The following is a 23,258-nucleotide window of genomic DNA, read 5'->3' as shown; positions in this document are numbered from 1 at the left end:
GTAAACATACACTATCATTGTAATTATTGTTAAAATAATATTGTTATCTGAATAATAATAATCTAAATACAATAATAGTAATATAATAACGGTGACAACAGTAGAATTTTACAATTATATAAGTAGTCACAGATAACATATTGGTCAATTGAATAGAATCTTTTCAATTTCGTTTACGACATGTTCATCACTCACACAAAAAACTCACGATTATTCCGTATGCATTATTATATTATCTGTATAGAAAATATAAAATTTCTGTCAAGAAAAGTTTCACCGCAATGTCAAATTTAACTTTTTGTCTACGAAAAGCGTTAAAGCTTGACTTGTGTAATATTTTATTTAAATTCCCGACAAATAAACTGAAAAAATTGTATGGATAGAAGTACATTAACAATAGTTAATAGTTTACATACATTATAACATTGTATAATAATAAATAAATAATGGGTAATAATCACATATATTTATAAAAGATATATAACAGGGGTGGCCAAGCTCTTTGATAGTGCATACCCTTTTTCGAAAAATGAAATTTTTCGCGAGTCGCAATTGAATACGGATTTGAAACACGCAAAAGAAAGTTTTTTTTTCTCACAAAAATTATATTTATAATTTTTTTTTAAACAAAACCACAAAATATGTTTATTTAAGATAGATATAATGACATAAATATATGATAATAATACTTAAGATGCCGTTTAATTAATTATGATCGGTATTTGGACTTAGCTAATTTTATTGTGGAAAAATAATAACAAATATTCACACCAGTGATTTGTTTCGTCTTCCCAGGAGCTGAATTATTTAATATAAATTTAAATATTAAAATAATTCGACATTCAATCGGAGCCAAAAATAATCGTTCAAAGAGCCGCAATTTGGCCATCCCTGATGTATAGCATATCTTTATAATAACATATAAAACATAAGACACGCGCTGCGCTAATGTTACGTAATATAAATTGTGAAGACAATAAAAATATATGCATCGTTGTCTGTCTCTATACCTTTGTGTATATTAAAATTGATTTAGCTCATAATTATATTTCGATCAGGTTGTTGTTTGCTTCATGGATGTAGTTTTTGTACATAATTGCATGTTACGTCAAATATAACTACAATTATATTGCACGTCGGCAGTTTCGCGTCACGGAAGAAAATGAATTAATAGCAATGATAAATTTATAGTTTACATCGTACATATATTTTAAGTTTGCAATACGTCGGTCATATTCCTATATACTATATAGACCATTTACTGACTATTAACTACTATCTCCACAAATTACCTTTTAAAGTTACTAGTCCTAAAATAAAAAAAAAACGTATTTGAAGGTGAGCACTTAGTCTATGGATTTTATTTATTAATATATATAATTTATTAATTATAAATAACGGGTCTCTTTAAAAATGCCCGCTTAGGCCTTAAGGTTTTGTAGTGGAGTCCACGGGCGGGTAAGTGCTAGACGTCCACTCACAAGGCAGATAGACGACCTTGTTAAGGTCGTCAAAAACCACTGGATGCAAAGCCGCTTCCAGTAAGTCTCTTTGTGAATCAGTTGGAAATTGATGTTCTGCGGCTGAAATGGCGATAAAAAAAATTAGTTTTATATTTCATATGGTCCAACATTTTGCTAAGAATGGTATGATACATATTTAAACCGTAATGCTAAGTTTCGTGAATATGTATGTGGTCTCTAATGTTTTTCTCGAAATTTTGTCATATTTTCTTCATAAGAACCTTCCTCCTGCTATAACGATTATATGAAAAATAAATTAATTAAACTCGAACTGTTTTGCAAAACATTTTTGATAAATTTTATTTTCATATAGATAATAAAATCCTTACAATTAATTTAAATCTATAGCCTATTTTCAACAATGGACGTCTTGCGTTTGAAACGATGTCGAACAAAATCTTGATACTGAATACCTATAAAAAATAAAATAGACCGAAAACAACTTCTTGAAGAGTTTGTGGTGGCATTAATTAACGCTTAACGGCGCGACATTCGCGAAAACAAACAGTGCGTTTGACATTGACACTTAATTGGGTGCCGATTTAGTTAGTGGTGAAAGAACTGTCAAGGACTAATACCAGCGGCGGCGACTATGTCCCCGGCTACTCGTGTTAGCGCAACGCAAACGCGACGTTAAACGTAAATTAAAATTCTGCAGATCTTACTAAAAAATATTATTATTGGTAATTTAACAGAATCTATTAGGGCCTCAGCAAATAATTTTGTACAAACTTTGGTAAAGTTGCAAGGACTATTAAAATTAAACTCTGACCAATCATAAAAAATATCAACATTATGTCAGCCTATAGGCTCAATGTAAAAGCATTTGCCTCCCCAGTCACTTCTCGCAACCTTGACTATGCTGTCAGTCCACCCAGTCAATGGAATCAATGGTTCGTTGTTTCTTCATATTCTTGTGGCTTCTTGTAACGACTTCGCTGGTGGCTGTAAAAATTATTCATCATGTAAGATATATTCAAGATATTATGTGTCACGACAACGATCGTGACCTACAGAGTTACGATTAGTATAAATAAGGTACAGATTATGTGTAAAACGTCATGAAATTAATTTTAATTTAAAATTATTTTTTTCTACAAACCTCTAGAAGAGTCAAAGTGCACAAACTATTTTACATGTTATTATAATTAATTACAAATCGATCTTTAATATGATTGCGCATTTCAACGATACGATTATTTTATATTCAATATAAATATTTATAGTTATAAAAATAGATTACATAACTAAATGGAAGTTTAATCTCTGTATATACATACATGAATATTCGAATTTTGACATATCTAATATATAAAATTCTAGTGTCACGGTGTGCGTGATTGAACTCCTCCGAAACGGCCAGGCTGGAGAATCGGACAACATCTATTTTTCTTTTCCCTAAATGTTAAGGGTGGTCCACCCCTAATTTTATTTCTAGACAAAATTTTTGTTTTTATTTTTATATGACACAGCATACAAAAATACATACAACCCTAAATTTTCATTCGTCTACGATCAACCCTTATTTTTTATTTGTTTTTTAATGTTTCCTAGAAATAACATACATGGCAAAACAACGTTTGCGGGTTCAGCTAGTACTTTATAAAATAGTAGACGGCCCGGCATAGTTTGCTCTGCCAGTTATTCAATAACTCGGCAGAAGAAGATATTGACTTATCTCACATTATTATAGAACAAATAAGTTAATGTAACATATTTTTGAAATGAATTATTTAATCTTCTCATAAAAAGTTTAAAAGTTAAAAAAAATGAATTATCATGTCCGTACCGAAGAAGCAATTGCGGGCTGCGTGGCCCTATAGCTGACATATGTGGCAATAACCGACGATGTCTCTGCGGTGAGGGGCCTCGAAAGAGACCCCTGTAAGAGAGCAGACCTCTTTGGGAGCAAAGATTCGCTTTCCCTCGAAGGAAAGCTCTATGGTTGCCATAATGAGTGGCGCGGTTAGTGCGCAGAGATGTCATGCGCTTCGCGTCGATTACAAGGATGCCCGCTTTCTTGAGGTCGTCGATTACGTTGGCGATCTCTATTTCAAGCGGGAGGCCGCGGATAACGACTCAAAGTCGTTTATCCTCGGGGAGGGTGTACGTGTGAAAGGAGATGCCTTCCCCACGTAGGTGGCGGATGAAGCGACGGAAGTCATTGACAGAGGTGGAGCTAATCATAATATCTTGAGTGGTATTCTTAGCTTTACGATTTCCACGCTTATTTGTCGTGGAGAAAAACGGGCGGGGGAGGTTTAGTCCCGTTTTCGAGAGGGCCTTGGGAGGCCACTTACTGGGGTTGGGCGGACGGTTGCTTGAGAGCAACCATTGGGGAGAGCTTGCGTACGGCTTTTTTGGCCGGACTAGCCGATGGGGAGGCAGTTTTGGAGGTACCGCCGCGGTGAGTGGGGAAAGAAGCAGCACGAAGTGGCCTCTTTCTCTTGCCAGTGACGAGAGTAAAGTCGTCGGTTCGAGGGACAGGCTTCGATCCGTCGACCTCCATCTCCGAGTCCAAGCCTAGATACTCAGACCCGGAGGTGTAGTCCGACGAGCCATCGCTCGGATACGGGTCATCGACGGGGAGGGATTTTCGTTCTTCATAGCGGACAGGGGTGTCAGGTGACTGCGGGGAGTCACTCAGAAAGCGAGTGGGACGGTCCTTGGCATCTGCCTTGTACTCTTCCGGGTATTTCATGGCCATCTTACGGCCGAAAGTGATGACCGGATCTTCGCCAAAGGAAGGGCCCGTGTAGTGACGCCAGGATTGCGCCATTGTTGGGTGTAGTAGTGAGGTTAGGGTCGAACGACTCAGCACCTGGGTACGGGGGTATCCACGGGTACCACGGGTCGGAACGCGAAGGCGCGAGGAGCGGGCAGGCCACCAGATGTTGACCGAACACGTGGCTCGGGTGCGGCCTGCTTCTTGACTTGACACGACGAAGGAGCCGTCCGAACCGAAGCAACAGGAACAGTGCAGTCTGCGACCGTTCACAGACTGAACGAGACGGACGGTGGCTTAGACGGTCTCTAACAGTTAGAAACAATAATCTGCGTCAACTACTAAGGGAGGCAGGGAAGTCCGGAGACACTTCTGACACTTCTAACGCTGATTGCAAGGTTTTCTTTTACTGAGGTGCAAGAAAGCGGACACTACGTCGGCAACTACGGGACGCGGGAAAGTCCGAAGACACTTCCGACACTCCAAACGCCGAGCGTAGCGAATCCGTGCGCAGGGGCACAAAATTTAACGGCAGCAATAGTAGAGAGAGCGGCGGGAAAGTCCGAAGACAATTCCGCACTTCCAAAAGCTGTACTTAAGAATTTCTTGCACCAGAGTGCAAGGAAACGAACCTAATTCCAAGTCAGCAAACCGGGAGGCGGGAAAGTCGGGAGACACGTCCGAACACTCCAAGCGCTGAGCTCGCACTGGGTACTACGGAGGGAATCAGTCAAGCTATATGTTGTAAATAGAAGAAAACTTAGTTATATAGAGCGAATTTAGATCGAACGTCTATCGCTCCCTAATTCAATTATAGTTTTGTACTATACAAGAGAGCTGTTTGTACAATTTGCAATATGAGAGCTAAACACAAGAACTGATAGAGAAAAGGTTCTTCAAGAAAAATTATAACATTATTATCTTGTGAATGTGCATAAGAATATTAATAAACAACAGCAATGTAATTATGGATATTTCTGTTGTAACATAACGATAAGATTGTTATACTTTTGCCTAGGCTTCATAAAATTATTTAATCTTTTGTATGCAACTGTGTACGGTTTTAAAATACACGGAAGTGTAATACGTACACATTAATTAACAAAATATCTTTATGTATCTATCACCTGGTAGGGACCTACTCACGCCACTTATACCTTGAATTGGGTTTTATGTCATACAATATGAAAAAAAAAATAAGTATAGTTATTTTACCTGTAAAACGATCTTGGCCTTAAAATAGGATAATCTGCAGCGTTTTTTATTTTTTCGTATTTATGTTATACCTTTTCCTCGTAAATATTTATGTATGTATATATATTTTTATAGATTTACGTGTGTATACTCACACTCCAAACTGCCCTCTCCATCCAAAGGTTGTCTGGTAGGAATCGCCTCGAGCGACCAGACCGCCTCTTGTAAATCTAAATAAAATGTTTATTTTTTTGTTGTTATCTATGGTACACAATAAATTGCAAATAAATGAACGCCGCCCCTGTCGTGAGGATTTCCAATGGGATCAGTTAAAAGCGACATGCACCCAGTGTCTTCCAACGACCTTAAGAATGCTGTGTATACATATGCTAATGCTGTGTGTACTTTATGGGTGTACGTACTGTTTTGCAGATCCGCCGGCTCCACTCCAGAACTTGTAGGCCACATTATTAATTAAATAAGTAATGTTAAATTCAATTGAACTAATTTAGTTTACTCAGATCATCGCAGAAACAAACTAACTGAATCGATCATATCTCGTTTAATGTGTGTAAAATATTTCCAACTAGATCTGAAATAGAATTCGGTATAGCCAGAGCAATATTATACAAAGTTATTAGCTGCAGGTGTCAAGATTTTAAAGTAGAGAATGAACGATCGAAAAATCAGTGTTTTTTTTTAAAATAACGAATTTCATAATTACGATGTAATAAGAAAAAGAGTTATCAAAATTCGGATTAATACATATTCAATGTAATTATTGTTTACTATCTGTTCCAGTGGACTTTGTACTGTGAAATGTAATTGACCAGTCGCATTCCAATAATCCAATGGCACTAACTTCAAAGTGATCACTTTGTACAGGATAATTAGAAAAAATCTTTAAAGGTTTCCGCTGAACAATGTCTGGACAATGTTATGTAAAAAAAAATATTATAAGACGTTAAATTGCCAATACTTTGTGATAACGTAACGATCGTTCAGTCTGGAATATTCTAGAACAATTCAATTTAAGTTACTTGGTTACCGCAGCCGCACCACTTGTTTTTATATTCAGTAAATGTCTTAATGCGTCGGAGGTTCCGTCTATTTCTTTTTAATCACTTGACGCGAGAGTAATATGGTTTTCCGTTTAAATAAAGGGTAAGTACAGCTATATAAATGATGTGCATAATTAATCCAAGGTTCCTGAGCTGGGTTTTAATCAAATATTGACCTTGGGGAAACATAGACAGGATCTGTCGATCGGTAGCGGATTTCTCTGAACACACGGACCTTATATACCTTCAACTAGACACATTCCAATTAAAAGCTCATTACAGCTATATTGTTTGCGTTATGAATTACAATTATATAAACGTTTTTTTTTATCTTTCTATGCAATAACTTATAATTATTTTTATTTTTTGATGTCCTAGTAGTTTCATGTCTAGAGAAATTTCGTTGATAATCGATACTAATGTTATAAATTGAAATATCGATTTGTTTTTAATTTAATATGAAAGTTTATGTAGGTTTAATTAAAATGAAACGTAACATAACGTTTTATTAAAGGCTATGAAAGAGATTAAATTAAAAATACCAACCACAAAGCTGTACACTCGAATTAAAAAAAAAACAGTTTAAAGCTATAATTCCGCTTAATATTTTATAAAAAGAACTCTAAATGTGCTAAGTATGCGAGCCAGCTATGTACCTAACCTAAATCCACCTTTCACTCGAGCACGGGACTGCTCCCCTAAGTGCGTTGCATTCAAAATCAGGTACCGAAAGTCACAAGGCCAAAGCGCAACGTAGGCACGTCCGTAAAGCGTCTATATCGATATATAAAATTATCACATGAATCCGCGCGTAAGTAAAGTTTCTTAATAATCTCGCGAATTTATTTCAACTCATATCACAGAAGCCGCTCGTACCTGAATTCGTCCTTGTTCACAAATAAATAATTTTTAATCTCGATAAGATTTAAGAATTGTTCTGTTATATAGTGAGCGTCGAAATGGCGGTAACAAGGTTCTTTTTGAGAACTAAGCACTTATATGAATTATTTTCTAAGCTAAGATATGTTCTAGAATTTTCTCCGAAAAGCATTTATATGTTTGTAATTTTCAAGAAGTAGTATTTTCATTGTTTTAAATTAGTATCGCTTACATTTGTGATAATATACAAGAATATAAAGCTTCTACACTAAGAATTGGAACGGAAGTAAAAACGAAAATAAAAAATAGGGTAACAAATGGACAGTACAATGCAATCTATGCCAGAAATCATAGTAATTTAGCCCCGTGGAATTTAGTGCATTGCCGAAACATCGTACATGGTCAGAAAGTATAACAGTATTACTCCAGCATTCGTTCCCTAATTTTCACATTTGTCATATTGAAGAATGAGAATAAGATTAATTGTAGTAATTACAGAAAACAAGTAAAATACCTGGTGGTCTTATATTTAGGCAGTAAAACGTCCAATAAAACTAAGAAGTTTTATTTGACATGATAGATAAAGATATCACTTAAAATTATTCCTCCGAATTAAAAAGCAGTCAATTTTTTATAAAAGAATAATTTAAACTTGATATTAAGACAGATAAATAGTTAAACAGTAATCTTTATTTTTCCTAACAAACGGCTAAACTATGTTACGGAATTCCTTTGTAAAAATGACACAAGTAACACGCGGTAGTCATATAATAATTTTAATAAACATTTACAATTTACGTATAATTTCGTAGTAATATACGGATGACGTAAACAATAATTCGAATCTCGCTTGATATTACAATATGGAAGATCTAGAATATTGCGGAATCTATATTATCTGAATGAATGTTTCTAGAGTTCTTAAGAAATTAATGACACAAAAGAGAAGCCTTCGTCCTTGTAATCTTGGAAAACAATATTTTTTCCATGTATGTTTTTCATTTAACCGATTAAAATCGATTTTATTTAATTTTTCGTTATCGCAATAATTTAATTAACATTGTAACATTCAATTCATAATTGATCAAGCTTGACAATATATTTCAAATAACCTAAAAAAAGCAATGTCGATTTATTTATTAGTAAGAAAATAGTTACAATTCTACGATATTTTTTTTCATATGGACCCAAGTAAAAGGCATAAACATTTTGAATATGCATATAGAAACATTATCATCACACCGATTGCTGTACAAAGGTCACTCCTATATATTTCCAGAAGGACGTGTTGGAAATAAAATGATCTTTTTATATTTTATTACTGTGATGGAAACACCAGTAAAATAACAATAGTACAAAGATTTATCTTAAATTACGAAGCAACAACGCAAAAATTTATACATTAAAATCCACAACGCTTTTCAGTTATATTGCATTATAATACAAACAAAAACTAATTAACCAAGGTTATCAATAATGAATGACTCATGACTATCCCTTTCTGTTAGCATAAAATTTACTAAGAATATTACTGTCAACTACTACTTCACAAAATTACGCTTTATTTTTCACAATTACAGTTTAAATTGAAGGTCGTTGAGTATTAATTAAGCCTCGATAAAATTATTCGTTTTAATGTAATATGTGGTCCTATTGTCTGTCAAGTTCATAAAACATTGGTTGACGAAACACAATCTTTGACTTCCTTTTCCCAATGCTGCCAATCTACGACTGGACAAGGTATTGTCTGGTTCAATTGGTTCAACAAAAACTACCACGTGCTAATGAAGCCACAAGTTGACTATTGCGATGAAAGGTATAAAAATATGGATAATTTGTCGATCGCAAATATAACCCGCAAAGCTAAAGATAAAGTTGTAAGAGTCTTCAAGATTAACTTCAAAGATGTTCCTATGTAAAAACATCGTCATAGATACATTCACCAATAATTTAATTACTACCATAGAATAACTTGGATGCTATAATTCATTGTTAAAAATTTCCAATACATTAGAACTAGCATAACATAATAGAATACAAATACAAAAATGGTAACAACACATGAACAACAGGACATTGAAAAGAACATAAAAAACTGATCAGTGTCAAGGCTTAAAATTTACTTGAATTGGTTTTGTACAAAACTTGATATCAGTAGAAAAATATTTTAAAATATTTCGCTTTCGAAACAATTTTTTTTAGGAAGAAATAATAATAATATGATAATTACTAATTCCAAATAATTTTAATTTTTTTTTCATTGATTTAATCCATTGATTTATTAGTTATTAAGCTAATAATCCTATCTCAGATTTATTTCAAAGACCATAAAAGACACCTATGAAAAATATATACGAATATTTAGTATAAGAAATGAACAAATACATGTAATAATTTCTCCAAATTTCTTCAATAGTTACAAGATTCTATTGATGAGATACATGATACTCGATCACGTAACATAATTTTATCACGCAGGTTGGGTTAAAGGCTGTTTTAACGAAAAAACATCGCAACAACTCTGGAACTCGAAAATGATTTACACAACTAAGATATAATCTATTTCCTGAAGAATTGAAAGATGTATAACGAAACATTATACTTGTTTTCAATGTAATTTCAATGTCGGGGTTAGTATCATAATTAGATCACACGTATAGTTACACTTCACCGTTTTTAATGATGACTTATATTAACACCAAAATAACTGGTGATTATTTTTATTTTTGTATCACCAATTTTTTTTATTACTTTTTCTAACTTTATTTTAATTCTGGAAAATTAATTATGATTAAAACATAATACCGACAAAAAAGTGATGTTCTGATGGGTGTTTACCAGACGATTCGTAGGTTTGTAAATAAATTACAATAAAAATATAGGACAAAGCGCATTGTTGTACTGGAATATGAAGTTGTTTTAAATGAAAGGGAGCAGGAGCGAGGGGGCGAGTTGTGTTTCATACAGCTTTTATATAAAAGAAGCGTGCCATTTCGCAATCATTCCACCTTGGAGTCTCGTCGCGGTCCTACCGGGGAGCACGCGAGAGCCGCATCCGTTTCGCGCGTAAAGTGACAGATCTTAAAGAATAGCGCAGTTTTATTAAATTTCGAATAAATTTACGCATTCAATATGGCTGTTACCAGTGCAAGGAGCATTGTGAATATTAAGGAGAAAGGGCACTTCGAGCACGACAATGCGCGGATTAATAAATATACGGTAAATATATAATAATAATAACAAATAATTTTCGTTAAATTCAAATATTTCTTAGACAATTTTATAGGGAAGCAGGCAAAAGTAAGTAAAACAGCGAAATTTAAATCTCGAAGAATAGTGTCTACTACCATTACCGGAATTCTAAATTCAAAACATGAATGAACTCAAAATTTTAAACAAAACACAGATAATATTATAAACAGTAGTACACATGTATCTAATTATTTTTACTTTAACTGCCGCAGATAATGTTGTTGCAATACAAATGATCGGAAGGTACATGACATCTATGCATAAATAAATTGGATTGGATGCAATTAAAAACATGTAGCTGTCCACTGATAATTTTTCTTGACAGGACTAACGATACTAATGAATTCAATACAAATCGTGATTATTCTCATTTAACTTACCTACAATTGCTTATAATAAATTTAAAAGAGAATATATATTCAATTTATTTATTTTATTTAATGTAGGCTTTGCGTTAATCCGCTAATAGCGAATAATTTTTAAATATTAATTTTTTCTTTTACGAATTATGTTAGTTAATCATTTTAATTAAACACATATTATACAAATATTATTATCTAAACGCAACTTAAAGGAAGCGAATTTCCACTGAAATATTTAAGCTGAAAACCTTTGTTATCGTTTCACGAGTGAAACGGATCGATGTCCTAATTATTGGCGGCATTACATCGTATTCTTAAAGAAATCTATCATATTCCTTAATTTAAATGTGTAAATACATTTAACGTCAGAAAAATTAATAATGTTATTGATATTAATAAATAAAATATATGTAACAGAAGCATATAAGCATCTATTGCGGTTAAAAGAAATTAAAAATTCGATAGACTAGGGAGATTTATTTAAGATATCCCTTTTTAATAGGTTAATCAATTTATTAGTATTTATTAGAAATACGATTTTAACCAGCAAATTATAATCATTAGTTGATTTGGAATATAACAATATTAAATCTAATTTAAGTTATATGTCAAATTAGTCAAATAAATGATCGTAAAAAATAAGCTAGAATTATGAAAAAGACTATTCTAGACTAAATGAAAATTATGTTCCATTACTATTTAGAAATTTTAGATTACAAAGTAAAAACAGAAAAAAAACTATAAATGACTATTTAAATGTTATCAAAAAAATAAAAGGAAAACAAAATTTACAATTCATTTATAATATACTCCAAATAAATTCATTAAACGCAGATTTGTCAACGTTTAGAAAAAAAAACTAATTATCATTTTAGATACATGATAAAATAACTTATCCTTAAATGAACATTCAACTCTCGTTATCAAATTCGCATTCTATCTATAGATTAACTTAGCCTTAATAGAACGGTTGCAATCAATTAAATCTAATACATTCTACCTACGTTTTTGTTGAATATACAGCTGTCAAGTTTACCAGTCTGAAATAAATTTTGCAGAGAAAGAAGAGAAATATGTTCCTAGACAATAAATAAATGGGCGCTGATTTAGCAAGTTATGACATTATACATTCCCTTTAAAATGCAAGAACTTCATATTTCTGTTAAAGAGTTAGTTACGTTAGCAATATATAATTATCATTATCTTATGACAAAAAAAACGTATATAGATTATTACGAAGTACTAGAAAGGATGAAAACAATTGATTTTTATAATAAAAAAGTTATTAAAACATATCCATTATTTTAGAGTCATATAAAATTGTACGAATCGCGTACATAATAATATTTTAAACTGTCGATATGTTTACCTGGTTTATTTATTTTAGAAAGAAACTCGTTTACCTTGTGACTTTGTTTTCGTTTAATCAGAAAATCAACGAACGAAAGCACAAATATAATTTTTGTAATAAATATCTAGAACAATGTTTAAATACTTCCAACAAACGTATTAACTGCATCATCTATGCAATTGTACACTTTGTATAGGAGTTAGAAAATAGTAGAACGGAAAATACATATCCAGTATATTACGCATGTACAGAATTTAATGGATCATTAATTAACTAAAAATCCCGTACTGCGATGGTCATATTTTCGCTTTAAAACTTCTAGATGGTATTGGTCTAGATCTCGAGAAGTGAGTGCTGGTGGACTCATTTTTTTTTGTTAATGCCGTTGTACATTCTTTTACGTAACATAAAAACTAACCTTTCAATTATTAATTATTAATTGCTGACAATGTAAGAATATAATTCCTCTGATTCTGACTGTTTATTAAAATTAAACTTTTATTTTTATTTACATGCACAACGAAGACGTTAAAAAAATGAAAAAGAAGTACTAAATGTCATTTACTATTCAACATCCATTCCTTTTACTGTATTTAAACAAATCGAGTTTTATTGACACGACTGTACATTGTCGGACATAGTTACGTATTTTATTGTTAAAAAGTAGCTAAATCTTCTGACACAAGTACATATACAGATTACAAGGCTTCCACATCCAGTTCCAGAGTACAAATTGATTATTGCTATAAACACACGAAATGAATATTTTCAATGTAATATCAGATGCACTGGACATTAACAGTTATCATTCTTGGTTAATTCATATTATTTACAAAATTATATTTTAAAAACCTATCTGTTATTACTACGTTATATAAAAATACCACATAACATTAAAACTTTGATTTAGATTTGTAAAAAGTTGGAATACTTATGCTTAACCTAGCATAATTGTACATTTAACTTTTCTTTTTATGACCTGTCAAAATATATTCTTTTGATTTGAAATTATGTGCCTTTAAACAAGACCAAGCTTAAACGTCTTTTTTGAATATTAGGTTAGTTTACGTGATGACGTAACGTAAGAAACCTTTCATTTATATTTTGTGTATATATAAACACTAACATATGTATTCACTGTTTCCCACTCGGGGCATATGCTACAGGTAATTTGTCACCCGGAACGCCCGCCTAAGTAAACTGTTAGATAGGCGGACCAATCCAGTAATGAAAATTATGTGTAGCGGTCCGAGGCTCAATAAAGAGACCCCGAACCGTGCTAAGTAACACAATAATTCTCATTTGGACTAAGTGCCCTTTGCACTCAGCCTCATCAAGACTTTAAAAATTATAAATTTCATGAAGGCAACAGTGACCTTCCGTCAATATATACATATATAACTAATGTTATTTATGGCGGAAATCGCTAATTTGAAAAAACAAATGTGAAAAATGAAAATGTAAAAAAAGTAAATTCACATGTTACATATTCGATATATGTAACATGTGAATTTACTTTTTCACATTTCTTTTTCAGACAATCATTTTACTTTTAAACATCTTTTGTAAATTCACTGTTAATATTAACTTTTCATAAAATTCAATGATAAAATCACAAGGCAAAAACTAACTTAAAAAAATAAAAAAAAGATGACGTGTGCCTAAATATGCTAATTAACACCTTTTTTAATTGTTCAAGACAATGCATCAAATCGGTCAGAGTTATTAGAAAAAAAAATTTGAGCATTATTATTATTTACAGGCGAGTAAGTTTCTAGAACAGTTAAATGGGTACATTACCTGCATGAAATAACAACTCGAAATCGTAATTAAACGATAATCACATTCATTGTCGATTTCAACTGGCATGACGTCATCGCTTTAGTAGAGGCTAAATGCAACAGTTTCTACAACACCGTATTAAGTAAATATAAACCTTTAAATTATAGCGTAGATAACTATATGTTTAATTTAATTTAAGCATTTACAAACAATTTAAAATAATTACCAAAGGAAAGGTGGACAAGATTAAAATGGAAGAAAGATTTGACCTATAATCTTTCAGTCTTTCAGAATAAACGTTAATTTAACGATTGAGTTTTAATTGTATTAAGATTCGTCCACACCGAAGTAGTTAGGCTTTTTCCTCCAAAGAGGTCGTAAGTAAAAAGATTTTGGTTAATGATTGTTGACCATCCCTAGCTCTCTGGTTCGATTCTTATCAAGCGCACACTTAGTGCGCGAGAATAAAGGAGAAAGTAATATTATAAGAAAGAAGAACAAAAACCCGACAGAGATGTGATGTCCTCCAATCAAATGAGCTAATAAATGGCGCGCCTCGCGGATTACTGCGTCTATCCATTCTCTAAGAGGTAACGCGTGTCCCGACCGCGGGCACTTTACAAAAGTCACACCACCATAAACCACAAAAGAAATTGAACCGTGTGCGGCCCTTTATCAAATTGTTACAACATTAAATAAAAAAATTATATCCACTTTTTCAAATAATAAAGTAGTAGCTCGTTTGTACCAGTTTTTACATTTTTGTACAAACACGAATAAGATTCACGAGGTTAAAAAAAAACCTTAAAAAAGTCCGAGGAATATAGTATATTAGAAATAATATAAAATAATATATATGATGAGTTATATTACTAACGAAGTCTTGTTTAATGAAAATAGAAAACTCGTTTTAGTCTAATAGCCGTTTACTATTGCCTTTGAACTACTTTTTTTTTAACTAGAACCTTAGTGGCCAGTAACTTTTGACATCACGTTTTCTGCCGATGCGTCTAGTACTTTTATATATATCAATCAGTCAATTAAATTAAATTTAACTATGTATCTCATAAAGCCAGAAGTGAGAATTTATTCGTAGACTGAAGAACTTATTTTAACAAGGTCTTTGCATGTCTTTAGGTAATCTTTATCTTCTTTAAGTGGGCGATTAAGATTGACACTTCAAAAACCAATTGCTCACTCATTTCCACATTAGCTGCATATTAACAACAGATGCTTTAATCTTAACAGGGATGTTATTTTTATAATTAACACCACAGTGCCTATCAATAATGTAATATGATGATGCAGTACGATTCCAATGTAAAGAAAATAACGATAAGATTATTAACCTTAAGCATCTATTTATGATTGTTTATAAATATAATATTGATAACTTTTGATCGTAAAACCTTATAGCGCAAATAACAAACCAACTCATAGTTACATGTTTTTTTAACCGTGAATGAATGCTATATGTCTATTTGGTTTGTCGACACTTAGCCTAGACATCTTTACAACAACTAATTTCGAAGGCCTTAAAAAACCTCAGCTTGTTCTTAAAAACCTCAGCATGTTCCACAGAACAGGCTGCTAGGCCGCCTTATTCTTAGAACACTGAATGGAACACTACAGGTTACACACTTGACGCGCGTACACGAATTTTTGGTCCCGGTGACTATTTTTTCCACACGCTAAACCAATCCCCTGGGCTATATCAGTTATTTCCATTCGTCTAAGGATCCACACATCCCTGATTCGATCGCGTAGAGAAATCCCGAGCTCTCCGCGGCACGCTCTACATGTCATTGAGTCCGGCTTTGCCAATGAGTCCTGCAGTGATAAACCACGTTTTAATAGTCTAGGATTATATTATCAATTTTTAATCACAGGGCGTCGGATATATGGTGCACAAAATTAGTTTTTCATTCCGTAAGAAATACAAGTACAATGTCTCAGATCTCTACTACCGCCATATTTATAAGCAGGATGACAACTTAACTAATTTTGATATTAAATGATATTTACAACATAATAATGAATATACAACACTAAAATATTAAGACAGAGAGCAGAAAAGTTCTTGCGTATCTTAATAAACTCATGTTGAATGTATTTCATATTAACGTGAACTTATGAATTAATGACAATACCAATGTCTAGTCGTCAACGAATGCACGTAAAGAAGACAATTCTTCTACAATCGTGTATAATTTGCGAATAATTCACTTAACGTACTTTCTTTTTGTGTCAACTTTTTGGCTTTATTACTTCATTGACAAAGTTAATTACATTGTTCTCTCAATGTCGTTCATATTAAAGTATTGTGTACATTTACATATTACCGTTAAATAATATCTACGTCATCTTCAGCCTCGAATACTGCAATATGCACTGGTTAAAACCAGATGACCTGGACTTCACTGGATATGTGACAATTTGTAACTCTGCAGACATTTATAATACTTGGAATCGGCTGTGTTATGTCTACATATGTAATTCATTCAAATTATTTTTATTACGATACTATTATAATAATCACTTATATAGGTAAAATTAAATTAGTGCCAAACTAAGATTTCCATTTAACTTTTTTCAACTTGAAACATAAATTAAACATATGGTATTAATACCTTTTTTCAAAAAACTTACGATTTTGAAGAGCAAAATCATAAGACGAACCTAATGATAATTTTTAAAATCAAAAGTTATAAAGGCTACAATAATATCCGCACAGATCGATTCAAATAGTGGACTTGAAAAAATATGTTTCGTGTATTCATAAAATTACTAAATGTTTTGTCAGCAAATAATCGTCGACGATTTCACTATTCTATAAGTTAAAGAAGTTCATAAACTAAAAACATGTAGATAAATCCTTTTACAGAGTAAAGAATTTCTTAGTACAAATAAAGCTTCGGAACAGATTTCTCTAACTGCTTTATTAATAATATTGTAAAAGTGACAACAAAAAAATCCGTAAAAATTTCTTGTATCCTCTTCTCAAACCAGGGCGCGTTCCAAACCCTCGAAGCTTTAAGTTGCAGAATGTTTTATAGGGGAGTTCAATTTGATTCTAATTTGTGTCAATTTGGTTTCTTCTGGCATTCTTCTCATAATGTAAATAAGTTGTCACTTTAAATTACATATTTAACTTGACTTTATTGAACAGATGTTAAGGTCAACGATAATATGGTCTTAGTACATGCCTATCAATAGGCAATTCTTAGTAAACTGATCTATAAAATTAAATAAATTAAGCTCATTTTTAGTATAATCGCAGGGAAGGAAGTGGCATTCTTCCGGTATATAATTATTGAAATGAAAAACATATCACTATTGTTTCATAGAGATACCAATCGATAATCAAAAGGATTGTCTCTATTTACTTCCACATCGACCTCGACGAAGGCAATCCTGTTCGTGACTGTACGTTGACAGACACATATCATATCTAGATAAATATCTACATGTAAGGCCGGTATAAGTCACCAAAAGATTGAATATGTAAACGTTTAAACATTAAACAATAAATTGAACGAGATACATAAAACCCAACTTACAACTGTGGAAACAGTAGACGAACACTATATTTTATATGTTAAAAATATATTAAATTTACTATTTGATTTATATTCACGTGAAAGCTTATGCAAAAACTTTGTCAGAGAAATAACCTCAGTAGTGTTTTTACAAAAAGCATGAAATCTGTGACTCTGATGTCACTAAACTTTTTTGGTGACCACAAATTTTGAATATGATACAGTTTTGAAGAATTTCCTTCTGTTCAACTATGAACATAACAACATAAGAACGTGACAGCTGTTGTTCCTTAGAATGTTATGGCGACATGCAGTCTCACAATATGTTCGTTTTTACCAACCAGATGATTACAAAATATGTGTTTTTCATAATATTAAATTTTTAACAATTATGCGATTTTACAACGCGGGCCGCCCACGAGCTTAGAGAAGCTTTTTTTTGCAAATTTTTCCTCCACTGAGGGGAGAGCTTTTCTAAGTGCTCTTCATAATTCATTTAAACTTAATGCAAACACATTTAATATACTGTCATATCTTTTGGCCGAAAATTTATAAATAGAATTTCTTTTCTGAACAAAAAACTTAGGTCTTTTATTTCAGAAAATATTTAGACTGTTGAGCTTGAAAATATATCACAATACATTGAGCTGTAAAAAAGATCCTAAAACTATTTCTTTTCTTAAAACTATTTGATAGAAATAGATTACACGAAAAGTAAGTCGCAAAGCGGTCTTGGCAATCCAAATGTCATCACATGGTCTATATGATTCAATAATCTTTATTACGAAAACATGGCGATAAAAATACAAAACCATCCACTAGCGTACATATGATAAGGAATTACAGGCGCCTGCAAGGCACGGCCGGCCAACGCGATTATTACAATTATAGAGCTGTAAAATAATAATAAAATAGCGCCGACAATAACCCACAACGTGTAAGAATCTAAATCACCATCTCCGCTTGATAAAAAGGAACTGGAATAATGAGATGGCTTAATAACTTTGACCACAACATTAATGACATTCTTAGTATACATAACTTAGAGAAAACGTACACAATAATAGATGGGCATTTATTGCAGAAACAATCGTTATCATTTTTTTCAATATCATATCATACTCGCCCGCTTTGATAAGCCTGCACTGACTTTTATGCATGCCAAAAAAAATTCATGCTGCGTTTTACAACTATAATTTTTATTGCAGGCTTCCTTAAACGCTCTTTTAAATAAATAGACGATAAGAAAAAATGTGATAAAATGTAACTCAAAATGTGATAAAAATGTAAACGAAAAGAAATAAAGATAAAATGTAACATGTAATGAGGGAGGAATGAAAGGTCACAGAGTAAAAGGGAAAGATAGCAGAAATGTGGCATGAAAGAATAGATTGAAAGAATATGTGAAGAACGAAAGGAGAGAATGGAAATAATAAATAATTATGTGAAAAAATAAATTGCCCGTAAAGTCCCTGTCCCACCAAAGATAGGGGTACGAGAGGCCCCCAATAGCGGGGGCCATAAAAAAAATTCTCTTTTAAAAGAAATTTCATAAAATTCGATCTTTTTCGATGACTTTTACTTGATAAAAGGAATATTTCTTACAGATTTCAAGTTTTTAAACCTCATGGTTTCAGAGATAATGTGATTAGTCTGAACGTAGGCGGAAATCGCTTATACATACTCGTACATAGATACAATATGAGTAGACCAGTTAGCTAAACAGCCTATTAAATTTGACCTCTTCGTAAAATTACTCGGTTACCAGTGACCGTATATGAAGATATGTAAACTAAAAAATGCGGTGTTAAAAAAACCATGTTATTAAATGGTATTGACAGGCTTATCTTGACTTCCTTCCATTCTATTTTCTTTTAATCACTTAATCATCGATACCATATGATGTAGAGAAACCGGATGCGACATACAGGATAATTGTTTAACTATGTTTTAGTTTCCGCATCTACAATGTATTCAGTTACTGCACGCTTTATGAGGTCATATGTAATAAATAATATCGTAGGGTATCCTGAAGTGGAACATACTGAATATACAACGCACTCTCTTTACTAGATTAATTAAATAAAGAAAAATGTGCTGATCACATTTTTTATCGAACTTTTACAAATATGTTACATGGCATACTTATCTATGTATACCTATAACAAATTTCCACCTATGCATTAGGACATATGTGGAAATCTCTGAAACCATAAGGCTCAGAGACTTGAAATTTAGCTAAGAATATTCCTTTGGCCAAGTAGAAATCAGCTAAAAGGACATATAACTAAATTCCACCCGCCAGACGGTTAAAAAACATTGATTAATTTCTCTTATTTTCGTACGGTAACAACTCTTATAGGTATTAAAAACTGGCCTGAATATTGTTTTTGGCATTTTAAAAATTACCTAAAGTCTACATATTTCACAAAATTATAAGCACTGCTGGAATAGTTAGTATATATATAAATAACTAATAATTTGTAGAGTTCAATGTAAAATTGAATAATTTATTAGAATTTTATAAATCGCATATAGTAATATTAAAAATAGAAACAAGTAATCAATAAGATACTTTTCGAAATGTTTAGCCAATCAAGTCAATGAACTATGTCGCTAAATCTGGTATTTGTTTGAATCATAGTTGTAATTGGAGTCGATCATCGAAGTCGAGACCTCGGTATCGATCTAACAAGGTCCGCTCGCTGCGTCATCGGGGTTTCTCAGAGAGAGTGCGCGGATATGTGTCGAATGTTCACGATCTTTTTAACACGGAAGCGTTGTCAAGACGTTTTAACATTTTCATTGTTTTCTTAACTGATTTCAGTAAATTGTTATCGTTCAGACATTTCTGGTTCCATTTGCATATTGTTAATGCATGATGTTTTTATTTTATATTTCAGTCACTTCATACAACTTATAGATCTTATCTTCACAATAACATGTAAACAAAAACAATAATCAGAATGATGCAAAGTGATTGCAATTTAAAATTTGTTTGTACTCTTCTCCCTTAACTCGAGCAACGACTAACAGAAACAATGCAATGTCGCGGTGGCGGCGCATATGCGTCTTTTTCCTTAGCAATACTTTTACTAGTACTAGTATTTACCGAGCCAAAATTACATAAAATGTGAATGAAACATTGCAGTTGAATCATTTTCTTCTGTTCTCTGTCCTGATGTTTTTATAAAGGTATCTAGCAAACCCAAGAATCTTATTTTAATGTGTTGTTAATAATGAATTGTATGCAACATTAGCAATATTTTTTATTCATCGAATCAGTAAAAAGGACAATAACTTATACAATCATTGCATTGTAAAAAAATCACCTTGAGTTATTGTTACTTAAACAAATTATTAAATCGACTTACAATCTTGTGTATAAGGTCAAGAATTTGGTATATACGAAAATTCTCAGGTTATCTAAAACAATAAGAGAGATGTTTTAAAGGTTCTCCCGATTTTTTGTTCAGCAAATATTTATTTAAGCTTTAGAACAAACAACATAAGAAATATAAATATCTAACGGAAAAAAGTTATAAGTAAAGAGTAATGCAATAAATAAAAATAATTTAGTGTAATAACTTTCTGAGAATATTGATTTGTTTCAAATTACAAACGTGTAATATAAAAGTATGGAAGCTCGAAATACTTTAAATTCAAGCAACAGTTATAAAAAAATAATCAAATAACTCTTGCCTAATCCTTCTCCAGGCGTCTTATCTTGCATTAGAATCCTAACGCATTTTGTAAAGTTGTCGCGCGTGTACATCATTTCTGCCGATCATCGGCTTTGTTTATTCCTTTCGTCTATTGTGTTATCAAGCGTGGTTCGGACCTGATCGAACAGGGCATGACGCTGCGTCCACATAGTCGCTGTCTATCTAGTTTTCTGGTGATGAAAAGTTTATCTATCACCGTTTTTCCTGACTGCATGAAGAAAAACACAAAAATCTGCTTATCAGACACAGTGGAAAAGAGTGCCTGACAGATAGTATTAAAAATGAGTAGCATTTGGAAGACTTTAGTTTCATTAAGAATAATGTAATTTCTATTTAAGAAAATACATCGCTGTAAAATTATTGCATCAAAAAGAACACATTAATACATAATTACGGATGTGAACAAATATAACTCAAAGTTGAATTAAATTTTTTAGAATTAATAAAAAATGTGATTAACTAATGCAAAAATTATTTCTAAAAATAAACGGTTAGTGATAAAAATAAACTTAATTTTAATATGTAAACACACAAACGACCTTCTTTAATATTACGATATCACATATTATAATGTGATACAATAATAACACAGTATAATGAAAATACAGGTTATACGTTATGATAATTTAAAATGCAAATAATATTTTAATAGCAGAGTTCAATCCGGTCTTTCATGATGTTGGGAAAATAAACCATTGTGTTAAGCAAAACATTGTTAAAATATTGTTTACGATACTTTCTTAACTGTTTTTTAGATTGATCAGTAATAGTTATGTAAAAATGTAAATTATAACAATTCTTTGACAAAATATAAATGCTTTGTGGTCTGTGTGATTTTAATTCTTATTTTTTGCTCTTTATAGTACATCAACAATAAAAATCACGTCTAAATAGCCCAAAAAAAAGTACGATCTTATCGAAAACGTGATTTCTTCCAGATAAACAGTTTATTTTCTATTTTGTCGTCTTATTTTTTCAACTTCATATACGCACAGTAATACATTGGTCTCCCCCAAATACATCTATGGGAGATATATCATAATCGCCACACATAGCAGGCGGGTTGGCGATCACAGTATGGTATTATATTGCGCAGAGGATGTTACTGCCCATCCTCTTCAAATTTTTATGTGAACAGTGGCCTAGTACACAGTATGGATTATTTAAGATTGCATCCGATAATCGAATGTGCGACCTAAGATCGCAAATCTCATTTCTTCACCGCTGGACTACCGCTGCTCGTAGCTTCTAGGACTAGAATATATTTTTGTTTTTTTCTATTAATATCATTTGTTTAACAGGCAACTGATTTTTAAAATTACCACAATGATACTTCCTTTTAGAATATAAGCCATTAAAAAACATTGAGATAAAATAAGCAAAAAAAGTTAGATTCGATTTTTAGACTACGTCGATCCCCATTATTCTGTGTAAACTTGTTTTCTTTTTTAAGATGATTATATATTATTGTGATCAAAAATTAAGGTAATTTTTTTATATAATGATAAATCATTATTTACTCTTCCAAATAAATTTCATCCCTTTCAAAGTAATCCCCGTCCGATAAAACGTACTTTTGCCAACGCTTTTCCCAGTCCACGCAATAATCTGAGAAGTTTTTTTTTCGGTATAGCCTTCATGAACTTCTTCGATTCCGTTTTATCTCCTCAATCGGCCTTTCGAGGTTGCAAAATATCCAAAAGGCGCGCAAAGATAGATCAGCCAAATATGGTGGTTTTGGGACGATATCAGTCGAGTTTATGGCCAAAAAAGACACTTAGAACCTAAACAGCATGACATCGACTAGTAGTAGAAAATGGTTTGGGCTGAGCGAAATGATTTTATCAACAACATATGTTATGGAT

General features: G+C 32.2%; 1 protein-coding gene across 2 annotated transcripts in view; it reads left to right on the top strand.

Annotated features, from left to right (window-relative positions):
• LOC137929444 (arylalkylamine N-acetyltransferase 1-like) overlaps window positions 1-23,258 on the top strand; it is an 80,314-nt gene that overhangs the window by 31,566 nt on the left and 25,490 nt on the right. The window contains exon 1 of one of the 2 annotated variants that reach the window (XM_068772398.1): window positions 10,405-10,601. The exons of the other annotated variant lie outside the window; for it this stretch is intronic. Within the exon in view, the coding sequence (XP_068628499.1) occupies window positions 10,515-10,601 (87 nt within the window). The 5' untranslated portion in view covers window positions 10,405-10,514. Of the gene's footprint in view, window positions 1-10,404; window positions 10,602-23,258 lie in introns of those variants that run through there. 2 annotated transcript variants of the gene reach the window in all.

The sequence above is a fragment of the Battus philenor genome, unplaced genomic scaffold (genome assembly GCF_028537555.1).
Source record: "Battus philenor isolate CCGP_79_NKW_IND1 unplaced genomic scaffold, ilBatPhil1.0.hap1 SCAF_11, whole genome shotgun sequence".
Taxonomy (NCBI): Eukaryota; Metazoa; Arthropoda; class Insecta; order Lepidoptera; family Papilionidae; genus Battus; species Battus philenor.
This window is presented reverse-complemented; position numbering and strand designations above follow the sequence as displayed.